We start from the raw sequence: 25,237 nt of genomic DNA on the forward strand, positions 1-25,237 counted from the left end.
TGCAATAGTGTAAATGTAATATCCTAGTTCAACCTCCACGGGCTCGATGGAAATCTTGGCGTACTTTCAAAAATTGGAGAACGCAGCGGGGGGCTTTGCACTGAGCAGTGGACATTTTATGCTTTCTAAAGGACCTCCACTGCATGCAAGCAACATGTCCACTGTATCCTTAGCCTCAATGCTTTGAGCATAGGTAAGATAATCTGTACATAATTAATCGTAACATTCTGAGCGGAAGATACAATTTGTAAAGCGTCGGAAAAAGTTCCCTTTCAGAGACAGTCGGCTGGTGCACAGACCTTGGTGCTCGGCAATTCCTTACCAGGTACCATGTACACTTCCAGGGGCAAACATTTCTCGGAGCAAATTAATAAAGTGTCTCACGCACACAGTGCAGGCAGACATTTTGTGGGAGGAACCAGCGGTGGATTAAGATAATCCGGTGCTCTGGGCTGTATAATGAAGATTTTACATGTAGTGTTGTCCTGCAACACGTCCCTATCCTGGTCCTGGGTCCCATTATGGCACCCAGCCGCACCCTGTCATGCACTATATGCCCCAATCTCTTTCCATTTATCAAATATAACCCCCACTCTCATCCTCTCAGGTATTATCCCCATTCTCCTTCCCATTGTCATATATCTGTGGCATATGTCTTATGCTGCTCCGCGTGGGAAGGAACTCTGTTTTGAGAGCCGATGACGCCCCTGGTGATGTCACTGGTGCTCAACACAGATCACGAAGCAAGAATGGGGTGTCTACAGTCATGGCCAAAAGTTTTAAGAATGATACAAATATTTTTTTCAGAAAGTCTACTGCCTCAGTTTTTATGATGGCAATTTGCATATATTCCAGAATGTCACGAAGAGTGATCAGATGAATTGCAATTAATTTCAAAGTCCCTCTTTGCCATGACAATGAACTTTATCGCAAAAACAACATTTCCACTGCATTTCAGCCCTGCCACAAAAGGACCAGCTGACATCAGGTCAGTGATTCTCTCGTTAACACAGGTTAGAGTGTTGACGAGGACAAGGCTGGAGATCACTCTGTCATGCTGATTGAGTTTGAATAACAGACTGGAAGCTTTAAAAGGAGGGTGGTGCTGGAAATCATTGTTCTTTCTCTGTTAACCATGGTTATCTGCAAGGAAACACATGCAGTCATCATTGCTTTGCACAAAAAGAGCTTCACAGGCAAAGATATTGCTGCTAGTAAGATTGCACTTAAATCAACTATTTATCGGATCATCAAGAACTTTAAGGAGAGAGTTTTAATAGTTGTGAAGAAGGCTTCAGGGCACCCAGGAATGTCTAGCAAGCGCAAGGACCATATCCTAAAGTTGATTTAGCTGCGGGATCGGGGCACCACCAGTGCAGAGCTGGCTCAGGAAGGGCAGCAGGCAGGTGTGAGTGCATCTGCACGCACAGTTAGGCGAAGACTTTTGGAGAACGGCCTGGTGTCAAGAAGGCCAGCAAAGAAGCCACTTCTCTCCAGGAAAAACATCAGGGACAGACTGATATTCTGCAAAAGATACAGGGATTGGACTGCTGAAGACTGGGATAAAGTCATTTTCTCTGATCAATCCTCTTTCAGATTGTTTGTGGCATCTGGAAAAACGCTTGTCCAGAGAAGGAAACGTGAGCGTTACCATCTGTCCTGTGTCATGCCAACAGCATCCTGAGACCATTCATGTGTGGGGTTGCTTCTCAGCCAAGGGAGTGGGCTCACTCACAATTTTGCCTAAGAACACACATGAATAAAGAATGGTACCAAAACATCCTCCAAGAGCAACTTCTCCCAACCATCCAAGAACAGTTTGGTGAAGAACAATGCCTTCTCCAGCATGATGGAGCACCTTGCCATAAGGCAAAAGTGATAACTAAGTGGATCGGGGATCAAAACATCGAAATTTTGGGTCCATGACCAGGAAACTCCCCAGACCTTAATCCCATTGAGAACTTGTGATCAATCGCCAAAAGGCAGGTGGACAAACAAAAACCCACAAATTCTGACAAACTCCAAGCATTGCTTAGGCAAGAATGGGCAGCCATCAGTCAGTATGTGGTCCAGAAGTTGATTGACAGCATGCCAGGGTGAATTGCAGAGGTTTTTAAAAATAAGGGTCAACAGTGCAAATATTGACTCTTTGCATAAACTTAATGTAATTGTCAATAAAAGCCTTTGACACTTATGAAATGCTTGTATATTTACATCAGTATACCATAGCAACATCTGACAAAAAGGTCTAAAAACACTGAAGCAGCAAACTTTGGGAAAACCAATACTTTTGTCATTCTCAACATTTATGGCCATGACTGTAGTGGATGAGAGGGGGCCCCGAGGCCAGAAGGACCACCTACTGGGCACAACACACCAACCAAAACACAAAACAAAGAAATTAGATAGTTGGTGGTTCCCAAGGCAGTTGGGGCTGGAGCCGTGGGCCCCTATATTGCCCTGGGTCCCGAACGGTCACCCTACCAGCCCCTGCTACAATCCCACCTTGGGCTCAACCAATACTTAGTATTTAGTCAATCAAATCACCAGGAGCCAGTGCCTCATCATAATATTTAGACCTCATGAATATTGATCTCATGACATCACTAGTTCCCTGTAAATGGATGTTCTGAATTCTTATGAGTACCAGTTATGACCACAAAATTGCTGCCTCAGGGCTTGTAGCTTGACATTTGTATTTCACAGTGAGATTGTTGGAATGAAGTCACCCGAAGAACCAGGTCACTGCCTTCTTTGTGGAATGTGGCCGTGTGAGGGGCAAGACAAAGCCACGGGGTGGGTGTGTCAGGGAACAGTGCGTCAGCATCAGGACAAAATAGTAATACTTACAATAAACCTGGACTGGCGTTGGGTCCATGACGTTACTGTACTTGGTTATCTGTCACCAGCTCTACTACCTCAGAGAGACAGTGTAAATGATGTAGGAAGAAGTCTGTCTAATAACAGCTGCATTTAGGCACACTGCCTGGATTAGCATTGCTGATTTAGGAGGGAGGGGAGATAAGTGTGAGTTCGGAGATAACCTATATTATTGTTCCTACAGGGACTTTCCTCAAATTCCCCTGCACACATCAACTAGACAATTAGGGGTAAATGTAACAAGCTGCGGGTTAGAAAAAGTGGAGATGTTGCCTATAGCAACCAATCAGATTCTAGCTGTCATCTTGTAGAATGTTCTAAATAAATGAATAACTAGAATCTAATTGGTTGCTATAGGCAACATCTCCACTTTTTCAAACCCGCAGCTTGATAAATTTACTCCTTAGAGTCTACCTCTACTAATCATCATCATCATCATCATCATTTATTGATATAGCGCCAGCACATACCGTAGCGCTGTATGTTATTGTGGGCAATGGAACTATCAGCTCAGCTTTTTCATGTGTCTCTTCTTTGCCGTTGTTTCTTCTCCCATATACTTGTTGCAAGTGTAAGAAAAGAGTTTTTAGATGACACATCTATGCCTTATCCTACTCACTGCCTCTAACATCCCACGTTACCAAAGGTCACCTTAGTAATAAAATAGCTTCACCTAGGAAATAATGTCAAAATTGTGTAAACACTGCAAAGTCATGTAAAGTACTCCAACATCACCGCAAACATTCAAAATTAATAGGAACACCCCTAAGTTACAGCTAAGCCTCCAATTAATGCAAAACAGTCCAAATGAAAATTAAACCCACTACATTCATTTAAAATAATTCTTACCCAGGGTAAAGGTCAACGCTTCTTATAGAACCTTTTTGGGATCAGAATTGACAATCACTTTCTGTTTCGGGAAGTAATGAGGGAATAGAAGAATGGAAGTAATGAGAGTATAGGAGAAGAGTGGAGTGGACCCAGAAGCAGTGTTTATTAGCTGGATATTGGGTTGAATGATAATGGTTCCCAGTGTTGTATCATCTGCTCTGATGAAATCAGAAGGTACCTGGGCACTGCATGGTATAATACTACACTCATGGGCATCAGGGCACAGCAAAGTCTGTCTAACTACTTTGCACTTATATCAGAGACTGATAGTAAGAATGTGGTGTAACGGTAAACGGGGTCAGGACACTCGGAACCTTAGGATGGGACCACAATACCAGGACTATATATTTGTGACAGATGCTGTTACATGAGATTCTAGAGGGTGTGTGAGTGTCCTCATCTAAATAACTCTTAAGTTATGTTGGTCAGATGGATGCTTGTTGCTTTGCAATGGCACCATCTAGTGGTGGAACAATGGAAATGAAACATAAGTTGTGGTCAGCGTTGGGATGTAGAGCAGCAGATGGTTCCATCTAGTGGTAGACTGGAGAAAATAGATCGTCTTATCAGAACACACTCAGGTCAGCCTTACTTGACCAGTTCTAGAATGCTGCAGTATAATTACATTATGTAAATCAGTTATAAGCTATGAGGCTTATCAAAATGATACACACAGTCAATGAAATGAGTAACATTTTGTACTGGTTGCAGAAGTCATAGAAAAACTATGTTTCTCTATAGTGCATGTATGTGATTTCCATTTCTTTCTGCTAACATTGAGACTGTACATTCAGTGGTAAGCTGGGCTGGGGGGCGTGGAGGCATCTGTTCCCCTGGGCCAGTCCCATAGTGGGTTACCTTGGGTTGTCACTGGGTCACCTGCATTTGCCAGCCCTCCCTCTGATCATTAGTTCAAAACCAGTCACCTGCAACTTGCTGGTCCCATTGGATTTCTTATAGTATCCAACATCCCTTCCTACCTTGTCATATAAGCAAAATAGCTGGTGTCTATCTAGCAATAACTACATGTGACAATAGCTCCCCCTAGTGGCGAGGGACAATAACTGACTGCATGTGACAAGAACTCCCCCTAGTGGTGAGCAACAGGCCTGGCTTTGCAGAGTTACTACATTAGTTTCTTATGCCTGCCTTTTAGCATTAACAATTAAAAATGATCATTTTTATTTACTTCTTAATTGTGACGTTGTTTAACAGCTTTTATTTTTGCACGTCATCAAAGCATTTACAAATAATTTGTCTTCTATTTAGGTTATTATTTTTTGCACCAATAACAATTGCTATTTTTAGTATTTTACCACCGATATTTGCATTATGTTTTACTATATATATTTTGATCTGTGCTGATTTTTGGTAGCGTGACTGAGACAACACATCTGTTCAGTTTATATTTTTGCAACCCTTCTGTACGGAGACATTCTCCTCTATGTAGAGATATCTTGGTATTACATAAAGGCGATACGTTGTTGTGAACTGTATTAACTCATTATTTTATTGATTTTTTATTGATTTTTATCAGGTAAATGAATGGAAAGGATACAGAAAAGAAAGAGGAGGAGAGAGAGGGGGATACAAAAAATATTGTACAAAAACATGCATTTCGCTTTTAGTGGGTTCCCTCAAGCAACCTAATTATCAATCAATATTTTAAGTGAAGGCGGAAATTTACCAAAATCTAATGGATATAACATCAATGTCAATTATAAACCTTTGAGACAGCAGATAAGTGATTTAATTGAGACAGAGGATGAGGTGGAGTAAACAATGGATAATTTAATTTAATTTAAATCCTTTAGGTGAGGTGTGGCACTATAGTGTCGTTGGGGCGCTCCTACTGGAGAAAAGAGGTACTACATCACATCTATTCAATAACAAAAAAAGTTTGAACTTACTGATAACAGAATAACACACAAGATCGACCAGCAATAGGATTATGTAACTGTGTTAAAAGAATGATATAAATTTGTATTTGGGTTCTGGTACTGAAACATTTAAATCTGTATTATAGGGGGAATAAAGAGGAAGTAAAGCCCATAGTCAACATTAATATAATCAAATGCTGGGTATTACTGTGATGAATAACATACATGAAATAACTGGAGTGTTTCTACTGAACTAAATAAGTCAGCTATACTCTCTTTCACTCATCTGCAGAACATAGTCATGATAGGAGGCAAGTGCTTGTGTAACAGAGTATCCACAGTGTGACTGGCAGCTTGGCAGACTTGTTTTGCTGAAATGCACTGTGTTGATTGGTTGGGGCTGGGTCAGTGAGGTCACAGAAGCTCAAACGACTGCAGTCCCGGCTTTTTGATCCCCTTAGGATCTTAAAGATCTGTCTTAAAGATATGCAAGTGGTCTGTAACGGAGTGGGAAGTAATACCTCACTTTATTTACAGTGCTGTAATTAAATATCAAGGTAATACTGAGCAATGCACTTTATCTTCTTGGTTCATAGCTTAAGGCTTCAATTCTGTGGTTTAGGGGTCCATAAAGTGTACTGACCCCCTGGTCACAGTAGTAATAAAATGGTTCGTACCTCAGTGAAGTCACCGTTTCCTAATTAAATAATACACAGCATTCTCACGGGCACAAAATGGCCGCTTCCACTGTGAGTAGGTGTAGGGGACATTATTGAAAAAAACAAAAAAAGTTTAGTTCTTGAACTGTTGCAGCGCTGTTTGTGATTCTTGAGGACTGTTGAGGTTCACAAAATAAAGATTCTCAGTGACCACCACCTTTGGCGGGATATTTCTGTGCCCCCAGATCAATAGTATGGTTGCCATGGTTACAGAGCGATCGGTCGCAGCACACGGTGCTTGCCCATCCAGGAATGTTAAAATGTGGGTACAGTCCTTGACAGAAGGCCTCAGTAGCACAGCCACTCATCACCACATCATCTGGAGAGGAACCTGAGGCACAAGAGATGGGGATCAGTGTCAGTGCCCAAAAATGACCAATATCCGACATACAGTATTTCGGTGTTACGCAGTTACTGGGATTCTTTCTTCGGTGCCGGCCAGTGACTCATTGACAATACAGAGAGGTCAGAGGCCTAGGGTTAGATGTACTAAACATTCTAAAAAGGAAACTTGGAGGTGTTGCCCATAGCAACCAATCAGATGCTAGCTAACATTGATCATGATAGCTAGAATCTGATTGGTTTCTAAGGGCAACACCTCCACTTTTGCTTTTTAGACGGTTTAATAAATCTACCCCTTAGTGTTCATATGTTACTAGTATTTCTCCAGAAATAAACCCCTTAATTAATTTTTTCCATGGCCTGGAGAGTACTTGGCAGCATTCTAAAGGATACATATACCCAGTTTTAGTTGGAGTTAGGAAAAAAACGATACTAGAATACTGAATGCTACTAACAAACGGGAATTTCATAGGAGTAGAGGTGGGAGTGTTTTGTAGCCTCTTACCCATCAGGTCCATACACTTGGTCATCTGCCCCCTACAGCGCATTTTGCTGACCTCTTTTGGAGACGAGCGGCTATAACACTCCAGCCCGTTCTCTGCTCCCGGATTTACATCTGAGAGATGGAGAAATACAAATGTTTCTTTGGTTAGTATCTATGAATGTGGAAGGTGGAAATTAGGGTGTTTTAATATCATTCATGAATGAGAAGCCATTGATAATCCAACTTTTGGTGAGATACATTTGGCCAGCTACGTCAGCCACGCGCTTCGCCGCATTGTTAGAGCAAGATTACAGATATTAGCTATATCATTGTTTCATCTGCCAGTCAGTGAGTCACAGATATCCATAATATATGCCCTGTTATAACGCAGAGCAGAACATAGGCGCTTTCTGACTCCAAAGCCTCCTAAGGGGGGGAATTCAATTGGCCGCGTTACTGTAAAAAGTAACCTGGCCTGCCCACTTTTACCGACATTACGGTAATAGTGCGCGTAATTACCGTTAATACGGTAATCTTTAACGCTGTTTTTTGTTCGCCGCTTAGGGAGTCGCGAGCAGAAGTCAGGGTTAAAATTACTGTATTAACAGTAATAGATTTAGCGTCGCGTTAACTCGTGTTAAGCTGTCTGTGGCAGTGGATTTAAAGATCTCTCTGAATGACTGCAAGGATGAATTGTAGAAAGCCAACTGACTCCTCGGATAATTCAGACGATGACAAAAGACAGCGCTGATACCATCTTACTCTGTACAGCAGACGCAGGGTCAATTATCTAGCGGGAAGCATTCCTTTTTTACATTAATAATAACATTTAATGGATTTTTTCTTCCAGGGATATTGCAGGCTTTCATAGCTCAAAATGCCATTAGCCTGTAGAGGGGACCTTTTTTGTGTCTTAAGGATTTCAATATCTATGTAATTAGTTATCCATTAAAAGGTGGCGGTTTTGTAAAGGTTTTGTTGCTTTCCACCACAAAATACATCCTGCAGCAGACCAAAAACAATGATAAAACAGCATAAAGTGTGAGACAGGCTAAGAACACACAAATGTGTGGCTGATGGCCGACAAGGATAATTGATTAAGGTGCAAAGGGAAAATTAATTACGAAGGGTCATTTGCGGACCAGAGAAGTAACAGACACGCCACATGTCATTTTTTGCACAAAAATGTCTATCTGACGGTCACGCACACGCATTAGTACAGTCACGCTTTCCAATTTTGTGAAGCACCTTGCATTGTCGTATAAGCTGCAATAGACGGTGGCTTAGTGGTTAGCGTTTCTGCCTCCCAGTACTGGGGTCATGAGTTCGATTCCCGACCATGGCCTTATCTGTGTGGAGTTTGTATGTTCTCCCCGTGTTTGCGTGGGTTTCCTCCGGGTGCTCTGGTTTCATCCCACCCTCCAAAACCATACTGGTAAGTTAATTGGTTGCAATTAAATTCCCCATAGTCTCTCTCAGTCTGTGTGTATGTTATGGGATTTAGATTGTAAGCTCCAATGGGCCAGGGACTGATGTGAATGAGTTCTCTGTACAGCGCTGCGGAATTTGTGGCGCTATATATATAAATAAATAAATAGATGATGATGATGACATGCCTTTGGAAGTATGTGATGATACCCGATCTCTAGCACCCCTGAGGGTGTGTGTCAAAGATAATTTGCAGGACTGAAAAGGCTCGATGGACGTCAACCGGGAAAGCCCCCAAAATGCGCTTATCTCATTATATGTCTCATCCTGCAACGAGCTGAGCAGCAGTGATTGGCTGCCGTGTCCAATGGAGGTGTTTGGGAGAAGGAGAGTACAGGGAAGCCTACCATGTCCCCTGCTCCAAAATGTTGGGAGGAAATCTTACGGCGTTGTATGAATCAAGTAATAAACAATACAGTAGCAAAACCACAGGAATCGGGTGAAGAGGGAAGATTACATGCAGCAAATATTTACCTGTAAAGTGCCCGCTGTTACAATGGCTGCTGTTACAGCAGAGATGGCTGGAAGAGTAAGAGACCGGGCTTTGTCCGTTGCTGAATGCAGAGAGTCCAGGACAAGTCAAGTTGTAGTTGCTGCAGCTTTTTATCATTGTACGTTGGGTGTCTGAAATAAAAGACAAGACAGAGGTCAGACCGCGACTGCCAACTGTCCTGATTTAGAGGGACAGCCCCAGGTTTTAAAGAGTCGTCCCTATTTTTCAATAATGATCAACAGAATTCCTATTATTCCACGTCAGATGGAATTTTTCTACTCTGTAGATATTACAAGTCTATTTACTATAAAGGAGTATTTAAAATGCAAAAAAAAAATACACATTAATAAATGTCTTCTACATGACACAATGAGGATAGCAGTCTTCCCAGGCTCTAGGAGACACATAAAATATTTTAAAAATATTAGCAGCTTTGGATAAAACACCACACACTTGGGGTTAAATGTATTAAGTTCTGATTTCGGAAATCGGCGACTTTGCAGGGGAAATTTAAAGCGGCGATGGCTTGTAAAGGCAAATTTCCCCTGACGATTTCCGGGCGACTTGCAGAAATCGAAACTTAATACATTTACCTTTTGGTGGGCTTATTAATACTAGAGATGCTCAGGCTAGATTCCTCGAGAACCGAAAACACCCGAACTTAGGGGATCTGAGTACCGAGCCGGCTCGGTACTGTTGCGTGCCCTCGGAATTAAAAAAGAGGCAAAACGTCATCGTTACGTCGTCTGATCTCAGATCTTCGCAATTTTTGGATTCCTTTTTAAGATCCAACATAACGGTGGGTGGGAGGGAGGTCGGACCCCCATTTTTCTTTTCTGCCACTGCTGTGTATCAATGTGTCCTAGATGTACTAGGAACTGCCGTGTGTCTGTGTCATTGCTCTGTCGCTTACCATCCAGCCAGGTCGCTGCAGTATTTGTCCGAAAGTGTATGAAAATAATATTGTGATCTGTGAGGTGGTCAAAATTGACTGCAAATGACTTGAAATTAGTATTATTGAGGTTAATAATAATGTAGGAACAAAAAAAAGAGCAAAAATAAGTGATTTTAGCATATTTTAGGATTTATTTTTTTTCTAAAAAATCCAAAACCAAAACACACAAGGACAAAACCAAAACATGGAGCTAATCCAGATCCAAAACCAGTTCACGGGGGTCAGTGAGCATCTCTAATTAATACCCAATGATGTTTTGTTAGCGTTATGTTCCAAATTGTAAAGCACTGCAGAGCATCCCGGCACTATATAAATAAATGTTAATAAATAATGATAATAGTGACAGAACTGGGGTCAGTATATCAAAAATGACAATCTGGACGCAGACATTGATTATACTCCGTGGCTCTTTTTTCCTTTGCGACGGAAAAGAACACAGATCTGCAAATATATTATGCTGCCAGCAGAGGCCGCTGCCTCATAGCAAAGCACTTGTGATGTGACAGTAGGGTGTCAAGGTGAATAATGAATTTGTCAAGAGTAATATTTACATGACATGTCAATTAAGACCACTCGCTATGTATAACCAGATATACCTGTCACATCAGTGCAGAGATGACCATTTCTCTGTGTTTTCTTTGCCATCAAGCTTTTTTACCCTTTAAATGGCAATAGGTTATTAAAGGGGATTATACCACTCTTAAACACATCTTAAACTGTCACTGCTAATGCACTGGTACTTTAGACAAGACAGAGTGTGTTATTAAGTGTAATTTGGAGCAAACCTAACAAAGAAGTCTTTGCTCTCACGCTGCAGAGAGCAGCGCACTACCGCAGTCTCGTTGACGTTTGTGTTTTGTATTTTCTTTAAACATTGTACAGCCTAAAAAAAATAGACGTTAATGTAGCAAACCAGCAATTTGTTTGTTTCTTATTGTGATGCAGACTGATATCAAAAGCAAAAATTAAACGGTGTTAAGTTGATTAACATATTATTGTCGTGGATTTGTAAGGCACCGCAGAGAGAGGAAAACAGGGCATGCATCAACAGGGACATACAAAGTAGACGGAATAATAGCAGGCATGAAAACAGAGGGTAGGGAGGTTGAGAGAGATTACATTCTAAGTCAGGGGTCAGGGAACTTTTTTACCTTTTACCCCCAAATATATTTAGATACGCCGACGTTACCCCCCTTGATTTGAAAGGAAGGAAATCATATATTATTAATTATTGAAATTCAAAATTTTATTGAATCTATTCAAAATTTCTTTGAAAGCTTCAACTTCAAAACTTCAGGTTTTGGAGAAATGATGTTGCTTCATTTTTGATACCAGAGCATCAATATTGGGGCATTTTGATGTCAGAGCAATTTGGATATGGTTTTCAGCGTCCAATCGATTTCTCTGCTTTGTTTTTATGTTCGTTAGTGTGGAAAATCCATGTTCGCAAAGGTAGGTTGTTGCAAAAGGCAGCAACTTTTTGACTGCCTCCTCATGTGCAATTTTGATGCCTTTGTAGCTGTTGGCATCCAAAAATATGACAGATCTGCTTTGTTTTCAAATGCAATACGTGCTTCATTATTGCATCAAAGCTCAAGAAGTGCCTCTGCCAACCCTGGAGGCTCTTCTGGTACAACAGCAATTTCACATTTAAAGGGGTCTACAATCCAACTGACAGCATGTGAATCGGCAGCATTACCCCCAGGAATTTCATTTTTACCCCATTTGGGGAAATTTACCCCTGTTCCCGGACCACTGTTCTAAGTGAAAGGCCGCAGAGCTGAAAAGCTGAAACAAGAGGAGCGAGTGTGGCTCAGAGTGGAGATTGGGACAGTTGTGAGGGTGCATTAAGGTCAGTAGCATCGGTGAGAGTAGGGTTAGCTCTAATAATGAGATAGATTTTCAGAGAGCATCTAAAAATTTGAAGGGTTCCCTGTTTTGGGCATGGACGCTCCCTCTTTCAAACAGGGGAACCCCTTACCAGGGGCGGACTGGGTACTCTGGGTAGCGGAGAGATCCCTGGTGGGTCACACTGTTTGAGTGCCCTACACCTAGCTCTGACCCTGTTGTTGCCCAAGTTTCCCGAACAAATATGTGATAAATCTAATTAAGGTGGCGCACTTTTGCTATTGTCAGCGCACACATTTCCAGCGGTCACTTAACGGTCACTCATGAGCTGACGACAGCTTCTGATTGGCTGCAGCGTTGCCATATGATGTCAGGATGTGCTGACCGAGATCAAGTTTTAGACCAAAAATACGTCCTCCGAATAGACAACCACCGAGTATGAAAGTTGTGTACACTGGTGCACTTGCAGCATTTAAATATTGATAAATAACAAATTCAACTGGGGCTAGGTACTGTTGCCTTCAGGTCACCTCTATTTTTATATAGACAGAAATCAGGCGAAGTGAAGGCTCAATTCTCCTTACCTGCCTGCAAGACATGCCACAAATATGTAAAGCAGGCGCCAAGCCCCTCCCACCTTAGTGAACACCGATTGGACAGGCGTGTGATGAGACAAACGTGCCTACCTTGGGTGAGTGCAGTGGTGATGGAAACTTCAATACAATATTTCTGTGAGGGTCCACATCTCAGACTTGGAAGATTGTTGCCCGCACAAGCCAAGGGCAATCCTTGACAAGCCAGGCACTTGGTAGGGGAATCGTCCCCTAGATCTGCAAAGGAAAATGAATATGAATAAAGGGGCGGGGCTAAATGTGAACGTTGCAGTAGTCTAGGCGGGAGAGGATGAGAGAAAGCTTAAAAGTTTTTGTTGCTTCCTGGGTAAGAATAGAGCATATTCTAGCAATATTACGAAGGTTGGTAGGTTGGGCAACATGAAGATATAGGACAAACGTCTAATTGTTGGCTATGAGTTATAACAAACTTTTCTTATATTACCAGTTATTCTACTTGACATAGACGTGTCACTTGTATAAAGAAGAATACTAACCTGGTACCAAGTGTGCATTACACAGGTCAGTGTCACAACACAGCACATTCTGACTGATTCGGACATTGCTGAGGGTGTAGGTCTGATTGTGGTCGCAGGCTTCCCCCGTAGAACAGCCCTTTGCTATAACCTCATCGTTCAGCAAATCTGAGGGTGGAAATTTGTTATTACACGTTACACATAGCACTTCAGCTCCAGTTGTCACCTTAATCTCTGCTGGTGCCCTTTGCAGACAATCTTAGGAGGGGAGCGTTTCACAGCTATTCAATACGCTGCTTGAAATGTTCTACATGGAATCCCAGGATGTTTTTTAAGCAGCTGTTTAAATCGTTCGTGTGACAGGTGAAGCGGAAATAACAGACTTCTAGAAAGTGAGCTGTTTTGCTGCTGGCCCTAAACGCTGCTTGCGGCTTTGTAACAGCTGTCAGAGGAAAAAAACCTGCTTTGTTTTACATCGACATGGTGGAAGTCATTCAGATTAAAAAAAAGCTGGGGAAAAAAAGCAAAAGAAGACCTCCTGTGTGACACCATCCTATTGAAGCTTGGATGAAAGGCATGAAGAGCCAGGGAGTGTGGTTTATCGCTGCAAGCAACAGCATCAGCGTACAAAGCTTTACTCCCAACAGACACCCAGGGGCAAACGCAGGTTTTGTAGATGGGGGTTTCCACACCACGCCACCAGTGGGTGTGACCAGCATGCATGGGGGCGTGACTATAATTTTAGACAGTGCCTGGCTGCTCTCCAACTCTTCCTGTGTTTGCCCTTGACAAGCTCATCCCCACTCCACCTTATATACCACCCAGGTAATACAAACAACCTCCCAATACATTTCTAATAATATCCAACAACTCAAGCTCCTGTCTGACAACAACAAAGCCTTTTATAGGCATTGTGCACTTTTGAACAACCCCTTACTAACACATCCCCCCACTCCCACCTACACAGCACATACCCAGGAATCCATTGAGTTAGCTAAACCTGACAGCCAGCTTGTGCCATGGCAAACAGTAAAGTAGAGGTCATTGCTCTTCCATAGAACTCTATCGAAGAGCTATAGCGCTCTTTTTTTTTTGTTGTTGCCATGTCGCTCAGGGGAAAATTAACAGGTGGGGATCTGTAGCTGGGATTTGTTAATTTTAGTGACTTCTTATCCTCAAATTGCAGGATCTCAATCCGAGAAGGGGGCTCCCATATTTAGACTACTTGCTGCCATTACTGCATGCTGATTCCTCTGAACCGAAGCTAAGTAAAACATTTTCTTTACATATCTTAAGCGTTGCATGTTTCTTTCTTTAAACATCTCACAGACATGGGACTTTGCAACCAGTTACAAGTTCCAGGGGGTAACTCTTATATACAAATGCATGTTTTGAGCAGGTTAATGCTGGACTTAAGGCTTTAAGGTTAGTAGAAGAAGATATACTCACCTCTTAATGTAATGAGGGTAGAGCTGCAGTGTGTGTGTGTCTCGTCACAAGTCGTTGCCACCTGTTGTTGCTGGGCCTGGTCTGGTAGACCTTTGTAGCGATAACATTGGAGGCTAACGGCTGTAAGTAGAAGATTTGTAGGTAAAGGAATATATTCACGTCACTATCACAACCATTAACATTATTAAGGGGAAATTCAATTGTCCTCAATGTGACGCAGAGTATCTCCGGAATGGTCATGGGGGCACTCCGCAGTGTTGAAAGATTGTGTATTTTGCCTTGCACCCCATAGAGGTGTGCGGGAAAATTCTGTGATTTTGGGGTACAGTAGTTCCCGCAATTGCACACTGCCAAACATCTCGTTGATATTCGGTGGGACACAGCACGCAGAATTGAATTCCCTTCTTAGAGCCTGTAATTGAGATATCAAAATCTCAGTACCAAATTTATTCAAGAACAACATTGTAGTATGGAAGATAAATTCTATAGTACAATGTCTGCCACTCTGTTGTTACTAAACAGCAACGGTCGAAGTGGGAAATTAGACGCGCTAGTATGGAAATTAAAGTGAATGACCGGGGACCTGGGGGCCACCTAGTCCCCCATAAAGTTTATAGATTTTTGGTAGTGTGAAATTCATTTTATTTGCTTTTTAACAATCCCAACAGTTAGGTACTTTCAATCTATAATTATCTTGGTTATTATGACAGCCAGGTAAGTATTATAACTATTTCAGGTATAATGACAGATAAGTACTTTTCCTCTATTATTATTATTATTATTATCGTTTATATATTTGCATGCATATACATTGCACAGACCCAATATACATTACACTGCATGCCTATACATTGCACAGACCCAATATACATTACACTGCATGCCTATACATTGCACAGACCCAATATACATTACACTGCATGCCTATACATTGTACAGACCCAATATACATTACACTGCATGCCTATACATTGCACAGACCCAATATACATTACACTGCATGCCTATACATTGTACAGACCCAATATACATTACACTGCATGCCTATACATTGCACAGACCCAATATACATTACACTGCATGCCTATACATTGTACAGACCCCATATACATTACACTGCATGCCTAAACATTGCACAGACCCAATATACATTACACTGCATGCCTATACATTGTACAGACCCAATATACATTACACTGCATGCCTATACATTGTACAGACCCAATATACATTACACTGCATGCTTATACATTGTATAGACCACCTATATATTACACTGCATTCCTACACATTGTACAGACCCAATATACATTACAATTCATGCTTATACATTGCACAGACCCAATATACATTACACTGCATGCCTATACATTGTACAGACCCAATATACATTACACTGCATGCCTATACATTGTACAGACCCAATATACATTACACTGCATGCTTATACATTGTACAGACCTCTTATACATTACACTGCATGCTTATACATTGTACAGACCACCTATATATTACACTGCATTCCTACACATTGTACAGACCCAATATAGATTACACTGCATGCTTATACATTGTATAGACCCCCATCCCGGTCCGTGTCCTGTTGCTTAGTACCCACCCCCTCTCTGGGCGCCCCTGATCTTTTGCTCACATGCTCTGCAAGCATGTCAGCTGCTTCAATGGAAGTGGGGAGAATAAGTGTCGGTACGTCATACAGCACATACCACACCCTTTCGAGCGCTGAGTCTACATAAGTAAGATAATAGTGTGGAAATACATTGTGTATTGTATTGCTCTAATACTTGTATACCAGTGGTAAGATATTTGTTGTGGATAGAGGGCTGTATTTATTTCAGTTGTGTATTGGAGGTCTAAATATCACTATGCTCTACAAATAAATAACATAACAATAAAAAAGATAAAATCAGAGAAAAATCTGGGTGCAACTCAAAATGTCAAATTACATTCAGTTTACTTCATTTTTCTTTTTAATTCCCTCCTCCCCTGTATATGTATATTGTGTTTTCATTCTATTTAGCCCCACGGCAAACCTACTGCTGTTAAACACCATCCCGCTTAATACAACCATTATTTAATCTTTTAATGTTAATCTTTAATTGTAATCTTATTTAAAGAAATGTAATCTCTCAAATTCTCCAACACTTGATTAAAATCTATATTTAATCTATATTTAAATGTGCCTCCCTGTTCTACACGTAACCGTTTCTATGTTTTATTTTAATTTTCATTGGTTTTCTGTGGAGTTCTAAAGACTCTCCAGTCATGACATCTACATCTCTATCAGTAAAGGGGCCGTTCATGTCCCAGTTAGTGGTGAGAGCCAAGCCAAAATCATGGAGGCTTCCAGCTGATTAAATCATGGTGGTTTGAGCCAATGAAACCACAGTGTGCCATTGTCTCCAAAAAACGGTCTAACTCCCACCCTCCCAAAGAAGGAATAAGAAAGTGTTGTTTCTAAACCCAAAATATTTTAAGCATTTTGCAAATAAGTGTGCATAGCAGTATCTATAGTTGAAGATTTAGAATCCTGTGGAAACCAAACTTCCATACTTTCCACTGCCAAGCCGATCTCTGAAGAAGGGTTCTGCCCTCCCTGGCAAACGTCTCTATCTTTGCTATGATCCCCCTGCAAGAGGGCTTCTAGCAATTGATCTTTTATTTTGCCAATGCTTGAAATTTCTCTGTCACATTGCACAACTAGTAAATCCTTTATTTGGCACATATATGCAGCAGCTGCCATCCTAGCATAGCTTGTCCACAATAAAAAGCTAGAGAAAGAAAAACAGGTAGTGGGTGGGGGAAGCTACTGTTTGAAAAAAATGTCTTAAAATATTTTAAGCGTTGAGTTATGTCTTTGGTTAGTCTGTACTCTCTTGCAAGAATCACTCACACTCCTCAAATAAAAATATCCTACTAGCTGCCACCAATTTGTCATGACAAGACTCACTTGAGCACGACTGACATGTGGGTGTGATAAGGTTAATCCAAACACTACCACCTGGTCTGTCTAAATTATATTAAAATCCCCCAAAATATGATGCTCTCTATTATCTACCCGCTTCTGCTACCACTGAGACTTCATTACAAAACTGGCACTTTGCAGACATCTTCAATTACTCCCTATCTCAAAATACAATCACAACTTGAATTATTTAAGAACACAAATCCAGAACATTATTAAATGGAGTTTAATATGCCAAAGAAAGGCACAAGGCTTAATGTATATAAAAAAGACAACAAAAGGACATACAGTAATATTATTGCAAAAAAGTTCCATAAAAGAAACAGCTTGTCTAACTACTTGTCTAATTGCATCGAGGGAGGCTGTTACATGGAGAGATCTTCAATAGCAGATTGACCCCCAAGAAATGACAATTTCTAACCTTACTTCCATGATTTTTAAATATTCTTTGGTACCCACAAGCCTCACTGCACTGTGAAGTCTATAAAACAATGTCTGTGTGTATGCTAATTGTTTTTTACAACCCCTTTAAATGACCTTTGTTCAAACACATGTCTCTTCAGGAATTCTATAATATAGGAGATTTTTTCCTATGGAACATCACAGAAATATAATACATCCAATCAACATAGGAACTTCCGTACAGATACATATGAAACAGCATTAGGAAAATATGTTATTTCATACCAGGCTGCTAGTCATAGTCTCATGTATCTCCTGATTAGGAAAAATGTAGGTACCTTCTCAAATATGCATTCAAAAGTATCACCTTTTAGATGAGATGTCTGCTTAGTTAACATCTAAAGAACCTGCACACGGTGACTTCACGGGTACTTCTCTGTAGGGAGTGAACATTTATATGTTTAGTTAATACTCCTCATTATGCCATATAGGAAGTTTCAGGAGAGGCAATAGGGGTAGCGATCATTAGCCCAAAGAGTGTTCTAAATTGAACACTGTGCAGGAGCGATGTAATGACTGGGTAGATCTTGATAAGGGGTATGGCTCTCACACAGAAACCAGCGGCGTGCCACCCAGACTACAAGAGTGTACGCCCAGGTGGGCCAAATAGTCAAGTGACTGTCAATCTTTCCTATTGCACTACATATAACACTTTGGGCTAGATTTACTAAGGTGCGGGTTTGAAAAAGTGGGGATGTTGCCTATAGCAACCAATCAGATTCTAGCTATCATTTTGTAGAAGGTACTAAATAAATGAAAGCTACAATCTGATTGGTTGCTATAGGCAACATCCCCACTTTTTCAAACCCGCAGCTTAGTAAATCTAGCCCTTTGCGTTCAACTCGGAGAAAAGTGTAGAAAAATACTGTATTGAACCAAAAGTTTGCTTTATGAAATACTTCTCTCCCAAATCTTGTGAGCCATCATTTCGTAAATTAAAATGTTGCAAATATTTTTACAGGCATGGACAATTGCAGATACCTATCATACCTAACAATGAGCAGGGCCCTCTATCCTCTTGTCCTCTTCCTAATCTTTACCTCGCCCCCTATCCCTTCTCTTTTCTTTTCGTCACTCATCCCCTGGCGCTGTCTCTCATCTTATTTGCCTTTGCTCCTCCATCTTGGTGTTGATCCAGTTAGTGCGCCCACAACTGTGGGCACAGGTTCAGCCTCCCGCCTACACTCCTTTCCTCCCTCCCTTCTCAATCTAGCTGTGCACTGGTAGTCACTTTTACCTCTTTGCCTGTGCACCAGCTCTCCCTGTACTGTTGTCCCATGCGCTATGTACGGCGTTGCAGACCCTTTGTGGCGCCTCATAAATAAACGATAATAATAATAATAATAATAATAATAAAATGAGCAGTAAATTATTGCTGGAAATATTATACAACTCATATGAGCAGCGTATTAAAGTGTCTGCCCAACACGTTGTACTACACACTACCAAAGACATTGACCGACCCAATATCAGTCTTTGCCCCGCAGGCGATTACACCAGCCTGTGACTTCATTGCGCAAACTGCCTGCACCCCAAATAACCAACTAGCCTGTGTCCCGATACACCGTCATTGTGTGCCCCGTCATCTCTTTTATATACTGAGCTATCTCTCGTTGGCTTGTTGGGTCATGGGCTGCCCAATATTAACCTTGTAGCTGTCAAACAGGAGCCGACATTCACTTCAACTAGAGATGCTCATTGACCCCTGTGAACTGGTTTTGGTTTTGGATCTGGATTAGCTTCGTGTTTTGGTTTTGGCAAAACCACCCTCGTGTGTTTTGGTTTTGGATTTTTTAGAAAACATCCTAAAATATTCTAAAATCACATAATTTTGCTCTTTTTTTGTTCCTACATTATTATTAACCTCAATAACACTCATGTCAAGTCATTTGCAGTCAATTTAGACCACCTCCCAGTTCACAATATTATTTTCATACACTTTCAAACAAATACTGCAGCGATCTGGCTGGATGGTAAGCGACAGAGCAATGACACAAACACACGGGAGTTTCTAGTACATCTAGGAAACATTGGCACACAGCAGTGACAGAAAAGATAAATGGGGTCCGCCCTCCCTCCCACCCACCGTTATGTTAGATCTTAAAAAGGAATCCACAGCTCGCGAGATCCAAGATCTGACTATGTAACGATGACGTTTTGCCTCGTTTTCAATCCCGAGGGCGCGCGGCAGTACCGAGCCGACTCTGTGCTCGGATCCCCTAAGTTTGGGTGTGTTCGGTTCTGGAGGAACCGAGCCTGAGCATCTCTAACTTCAACCTGGTCTTTTGGAACCCAGTCTACCACTCAGGAAGCCTTTTCTAATAGCTGGTAGACCTGTTGCCCAAGACCACGCTGAAATGAATGTGGTAATGTACAGCTCCCAAATATTTTGTGATCTGCAAACCAGCAATGGTGTTTAGGTTAACGGGGCAATCTAGGCCACGCAAGACCCTTCACTGGCACCCAGTCTATCCCACATACTTACAGCATGTATGTCACGATGGCAGTAGAAATGGCTTTAGGTTAATTATTTATCTTTTTCTTATGAATTTACCTTTTCCGTAAAGCTATTGTTTACTGGAACCGTAATGTATATCATAAGCCGAAAGAAGAAAAGGCTGAGAAAAAAAAATGTGCGCAATGTTGTTATTTCTATAGGTGGCGGATACATTAGAAACGGTGGCAAGGCCAATTATAGTATATCCTTCAGTGTAATGTCGGTATGTAAAATCTGTCATCTTTATAAAGTTGGTGGCATTTTGTGATGTAGTTATTTATTGTAGTCGGTATAGAAACTTTTGTTTTTATGGTTGAGTTGGCATTATATGTGTCGTTATATTAAGACTGTCATCTTTACAGAGATGTAGCTGTTTTCAGTTGTACACATTATAGTGGTCAGGATTTCATGTATGTCGTTATTGAACACACGTCAGTGTCGCAATATCACGTGTTAGATTTTTATATTTATCGGCATTATATACGTCAGGAGTTATTGCTGTCGATGATTGCATGTTGTCAGTATTATAGCTGCGGATATTATGTTAGCGTCTATTTTTTGGTTATCACTATTTACGTGTCGGAATTTACTGCGTCAGTTTTGTAAGCATGGGGAATATCACTACCAACGCGTAAGCCAACTCTTCCCATAGTGGCTGTGCTTTGCTTTACTCCTGTCTAGCTGTAGAGACCTTTACAGAGAAGCGAGTCATATTTGGATCTATAAATACGGCAGTGTCAAAACCTGACATCGCAGAGGTTCAAAGTATACGTAAAGAAAATATATTTTTTTAAGCACACCTGTCATGCTCACATAAAACTATGAGGGTGTGTTTACAACTTCAAATAAACATTATATATAAAGCAAGCCTTATCATTTTGGGTAATAACAGCGCACACGTATCATACCCGAAGTTCATTACAATATACAGCCTGCCACGCACTTTAAGTTCATAACAATACCCAACCAGCCGCAGACACTAAGTTTAGTACAATAAACAGCCAGCCTCATACCCTAAGGCTGGGTACACACAACAGTGTTTTCAGCTAATTATGGGGCCAATCACCCAATAAACGACCATCCGGCCCTATATCTCAATAGTGTGTGAGCTCCCACGATGAACGATTATCATTCCAAAGCTCATCTTACCAAAAAATTTCTATAAACGATGGAACGTTGTCTCCACCAGCAGTGTAGACAGATCTCCATAGAGTTTACACAGTCACCATCTTTTCAGACGATGGTTTTTAAATAAGTGTTACAAGCTATAACAAACAAATTTGACAATAGAGCAAGTTGGGCCGCAGGTGAAGGCATGCAGGGTCATGTGTGACCCTAGAGCCACCAGTTGCTCTTCATTGCTATAAGGCTATGTCCACATCTGATTTTATATCTTCAGGTGTGCTGGTCACCTTGGAACAAGAAGGGGATGAAAAGTGATGTATACACCCACTGGCTCCTCCATGCAGCCAATACATATTAGAGATGTTCACTGACCCCCGTGTTTTGGTTTTGGTTTTGGATCTGGATTAACTTTGTGTTTTGGTTTTGGTTTTGGCAAAACCGCCCTCGCGTGTTTTGGTTTTGGCTTTGGTTTTCGATCCCTTTTTATTTTCTTCTAAAATTTCTATTTTTTTCTACAATCACATAATTTGGCTCTTTTTTTGTTCCTACATTATTATTAATCTCAATAATATTCATTTCCAGTCAATTTTTGTCAAGCAACAAGAACACTGCTACCCCTGTTTCTGTGTGAGCAATGGCACTGAGCAATGTCACTGGAGACTAGAGAGTGACAAGAACACTACTACCCCTGTTTCTGTGTGAGCAATGGCACTGAGCAATGTCACTGGAGACTGGAGAGTGACAAGAACACTGCTACCCCTGTTTCTGTGTGAGCAATGTCACTGGAGACTGGAGAGTGACAAGAACACTGCTACCCCTGTTTCTGTGTGAGCAATGGCACTGAGCAATGTCACTGGAGACTGGAGAGTGACAAGAACACTGCTACCCCTGTTTCTGTGTGAGCAATGGCACTGAGCAATGTCACTGGAGACTGGAGAGTGACAAGAACACTGCTACCCCTGTTTCTGTGTGAGCAATGGCACTGAGCAATGTCACTGGAGACTGGAGAGTGACAAGAACACTGCTACCCCTGTTTCTGTGTGAGCAATGGCACTGAGCAATGTCACTGGAGACTGGAGAGTGACAAGAACACTGCTACCCCTCCTGTTTCTGTGTGAGCAATGGCACTGAGCAATGGCACTGGAGGCTGGAGATTGACAAGAACACTGCTAACCCTGGTTCTGTGTGAGCAATGGCGCTGGATCTCCTGGAGAGGGAGGTACTTATGGAATCTAAAACCTGCAAAATCCGACAACGCAACTATGATGTTTTGCCTCAATTCAGATCCGAGGACGAAAGTACCGAGCCGGCTCGCGAGCCTACTCGGATCCTCTTAGTTCGGGTGGGCTCAGTTTTCAGAAAGCCGAGCATGAGCATCTCTAATATATATGAATAACATGTCTGAATTAGCCTAAGTTTACTTCATCTGTTGCAGGGACAATGGGGTGTAATGGGGTAGCGATTGTCTTTGTATAGTCATAGGCAGCAGTACAACCCATCTTTAGCATTATCCTCTACAGCCAAGATTATAATAAAGCTATAATAATGCAACGCTGTAAACTACAAACACCCTGAACTACAAAGTCTAGAGAACAACAAGTATAAATTGAAATCCTCGTTTATCCTTAGGTATAGCACTGACTAGCTCAACATACTCTTGGTAAGTCAGACACAAGACGCTGTTTAGAGTTCCTGTAATTAACAGCAGTTAAGTAATTGATTGCTTGTTAATTAATATGTCAGGGTTCTAACAAGTGTTGGGCAAACTAAGGTTAGAGCAGTGGTTTAAAATCTACTCCATACAGGTGGCTCAAACAGGGTGGTCTGAATATAGCTTGGTAAATGTTGATCATCATCATCATCATTTATTTATATAGCGCCACTTATTCCGCAGCGCTGTACAGAGAACACATTCACATCAGTCCCTGCCCCATTTGGAGCTTACAGTCTAAATTGCCTAGCACACACACACACACACACACACACACACACACACACACAGACTAGGGTCAATTTGTTAGCAGCCAATTAACCTACTAGTATGTTTTTGGAGTGTGGGAGGAAACCGGAGCACCCGGTGTTAACCCACGCAATCACGGTGAGAACATACAAACTCCACTTAAAACAGTTTTGGTCATATAGGGATATACAGAAAACCTGCGCTGCATGACACCTGGTGAAAGAGGATTTGGAGACACTGGTGTAGACCACTGAAGAGCTATATTATTGGCATCTACTTCTGACCAGTACATAAATACATCTTAATGCATCAGATTTAGTTATTACAGAAGGCACTTACCCAGGCACAGGAGGGCACTGTAGAGCCCAACGTGGAGAAGCAGCTTCATTGTGTTACCCTGGCTGTAGGACTGAGATAAGATGCGTCTCTAAGCTGAGGCGATGCAGTATGTAAATAGGTCTCTCTGCATGGGAGTACCAGGCAGGGCTGGGAACTAGGGCGGTTGTCTATTGAAACCTGCAAGCCCGGGCCTGATGTTCCAACATCACTGCCAGATCACTCATTAACTGGTTCTACAGTGGTTAAACATGACTAACTACTATATCATTAATCCAGCTGTAGCGGCTGTCCCCGGTAACCCGAACATAAATAATGAGACTATATTTCTTCAACAGCTGATTACCATTCATCGAGAAGGGAATAATATTATGGATAAAAAGGTATTAAAGTGAGGCTACTTCCTAAGCATAATGGAGCATAATTTATTCCCCACATCAACTCTATATCTAAATCATGTTACATACATCTAAAGAACATTTCCAGAATACGCACATATCTGACACAAGACACCGCAAAGTCCTTAATTCATGCACTCATCATCTCCCGCATTGACTATTGCAATTCTCTCCTTACTGGTCTTCCCAAAGTTAGACTTGAACCCCTACAATCTATTTTGCACACAGCGGCTAGATTGATTTGCCTTGCAAACCGTTCTTCCTCTGCTGAGCCACTCTGTCAGTCTCTACATTGGTTGCCTGTATTTCAACAAATCCAATATAGATTTCTTTTACTAACATACAAGGCCTTCAACAAAATTGCACCGACATACATTTCCTCACTTGTCTCAAAATATCTCCCTACTCGACACCTCCGTTCTGCATAAGATTTGCCTCTCTCTTCCACTCTCATCACATCTCCTTATTCCCGGTTACAGGACTTTTTTTCGGGCTGCACCCACTTTGTGGAATTCCCTATTTCGCACAGTAAGACTTTCCTTTAGTCTTCAAACCTTCAAGCGTTCTCTGAAAACCCACCTCTTCAGACAAGCTTACAATATTCCTCATCCAGCATCTTAATCTCCCTAAATTACCCTATTGCCATCCTCTACACAGCTAACACAAGACAACAACCCTCTGACCAACATTGGTACACACACAGCCCACTCAGTACTTTTACCTTTGAATTCTAGCCGGTTCAGTGTGCAATATGATGTAGCACATGCCCTTGTGTATCAAACTCCCATTGTCCCATAGATTGTAAGCTTGCGAGCAGGGTTCTCTTACCTCTCTGTCTGTATGTATTACCCAGTATTGTTTTATTAATGTTTGTTTCCAATTGTAAAGCACTACGGAATTTGCTGGCGCTATATAAATAAATGTTGATGATGATGATGATGAATGGAGACAGACATTTTT

General features: G+C 41.5%; 1 protein-coding gene across 1 annotated transcript; it reads right to left on the reverse strand.

The window, feature by feature from the left end:
* Positions 1-6,310: 6,310 nt before the first annotated feature.
* Positions 6,311-23,998, reverse strand: LOC142106941 (urokinase plasminogen activator surface receptor-like). Its single transcript, XM_075190002.1, has 7 exons — positions 23,883-23,998; positions 14,517-14,636; positions 13,089-13,235; positions 12,667-12,810; positions 9,159-9,308; positions 7,218-7,328; positions 6,311-6,701 (listed from the first exon to the last, which is right to left on the reverse strand). Exons 1-7 carry the CDS (start codon positions 23,929-23,931, stop codon positions 6,514-6,516), a joined length of 909 nt encoding a protein of 302 aa, XP_075046103.1. The 5' UTR covers positions 23,932-23,998; the 3' UTR covers positions 6,311-6,513.
* Positions 23,999-25,237: the final 1,239 nt, after the last annotated feature.

The sequence above is a fragment of the Mixophyes fleayi genome, chromosome 11, assembly GCF_038048845.1.
Source record: "Mixophyes fleayi isolate aMixFle1 chromosome 11, aMixFle1.hap1, whole genome shotgun sequence".
Lineage (NCBI taxonomy): Eukaryota > Metazoa > Chordata > Amphibia > Anura > Limnodynastidae > Mixophyes > Mixophyes fleayi.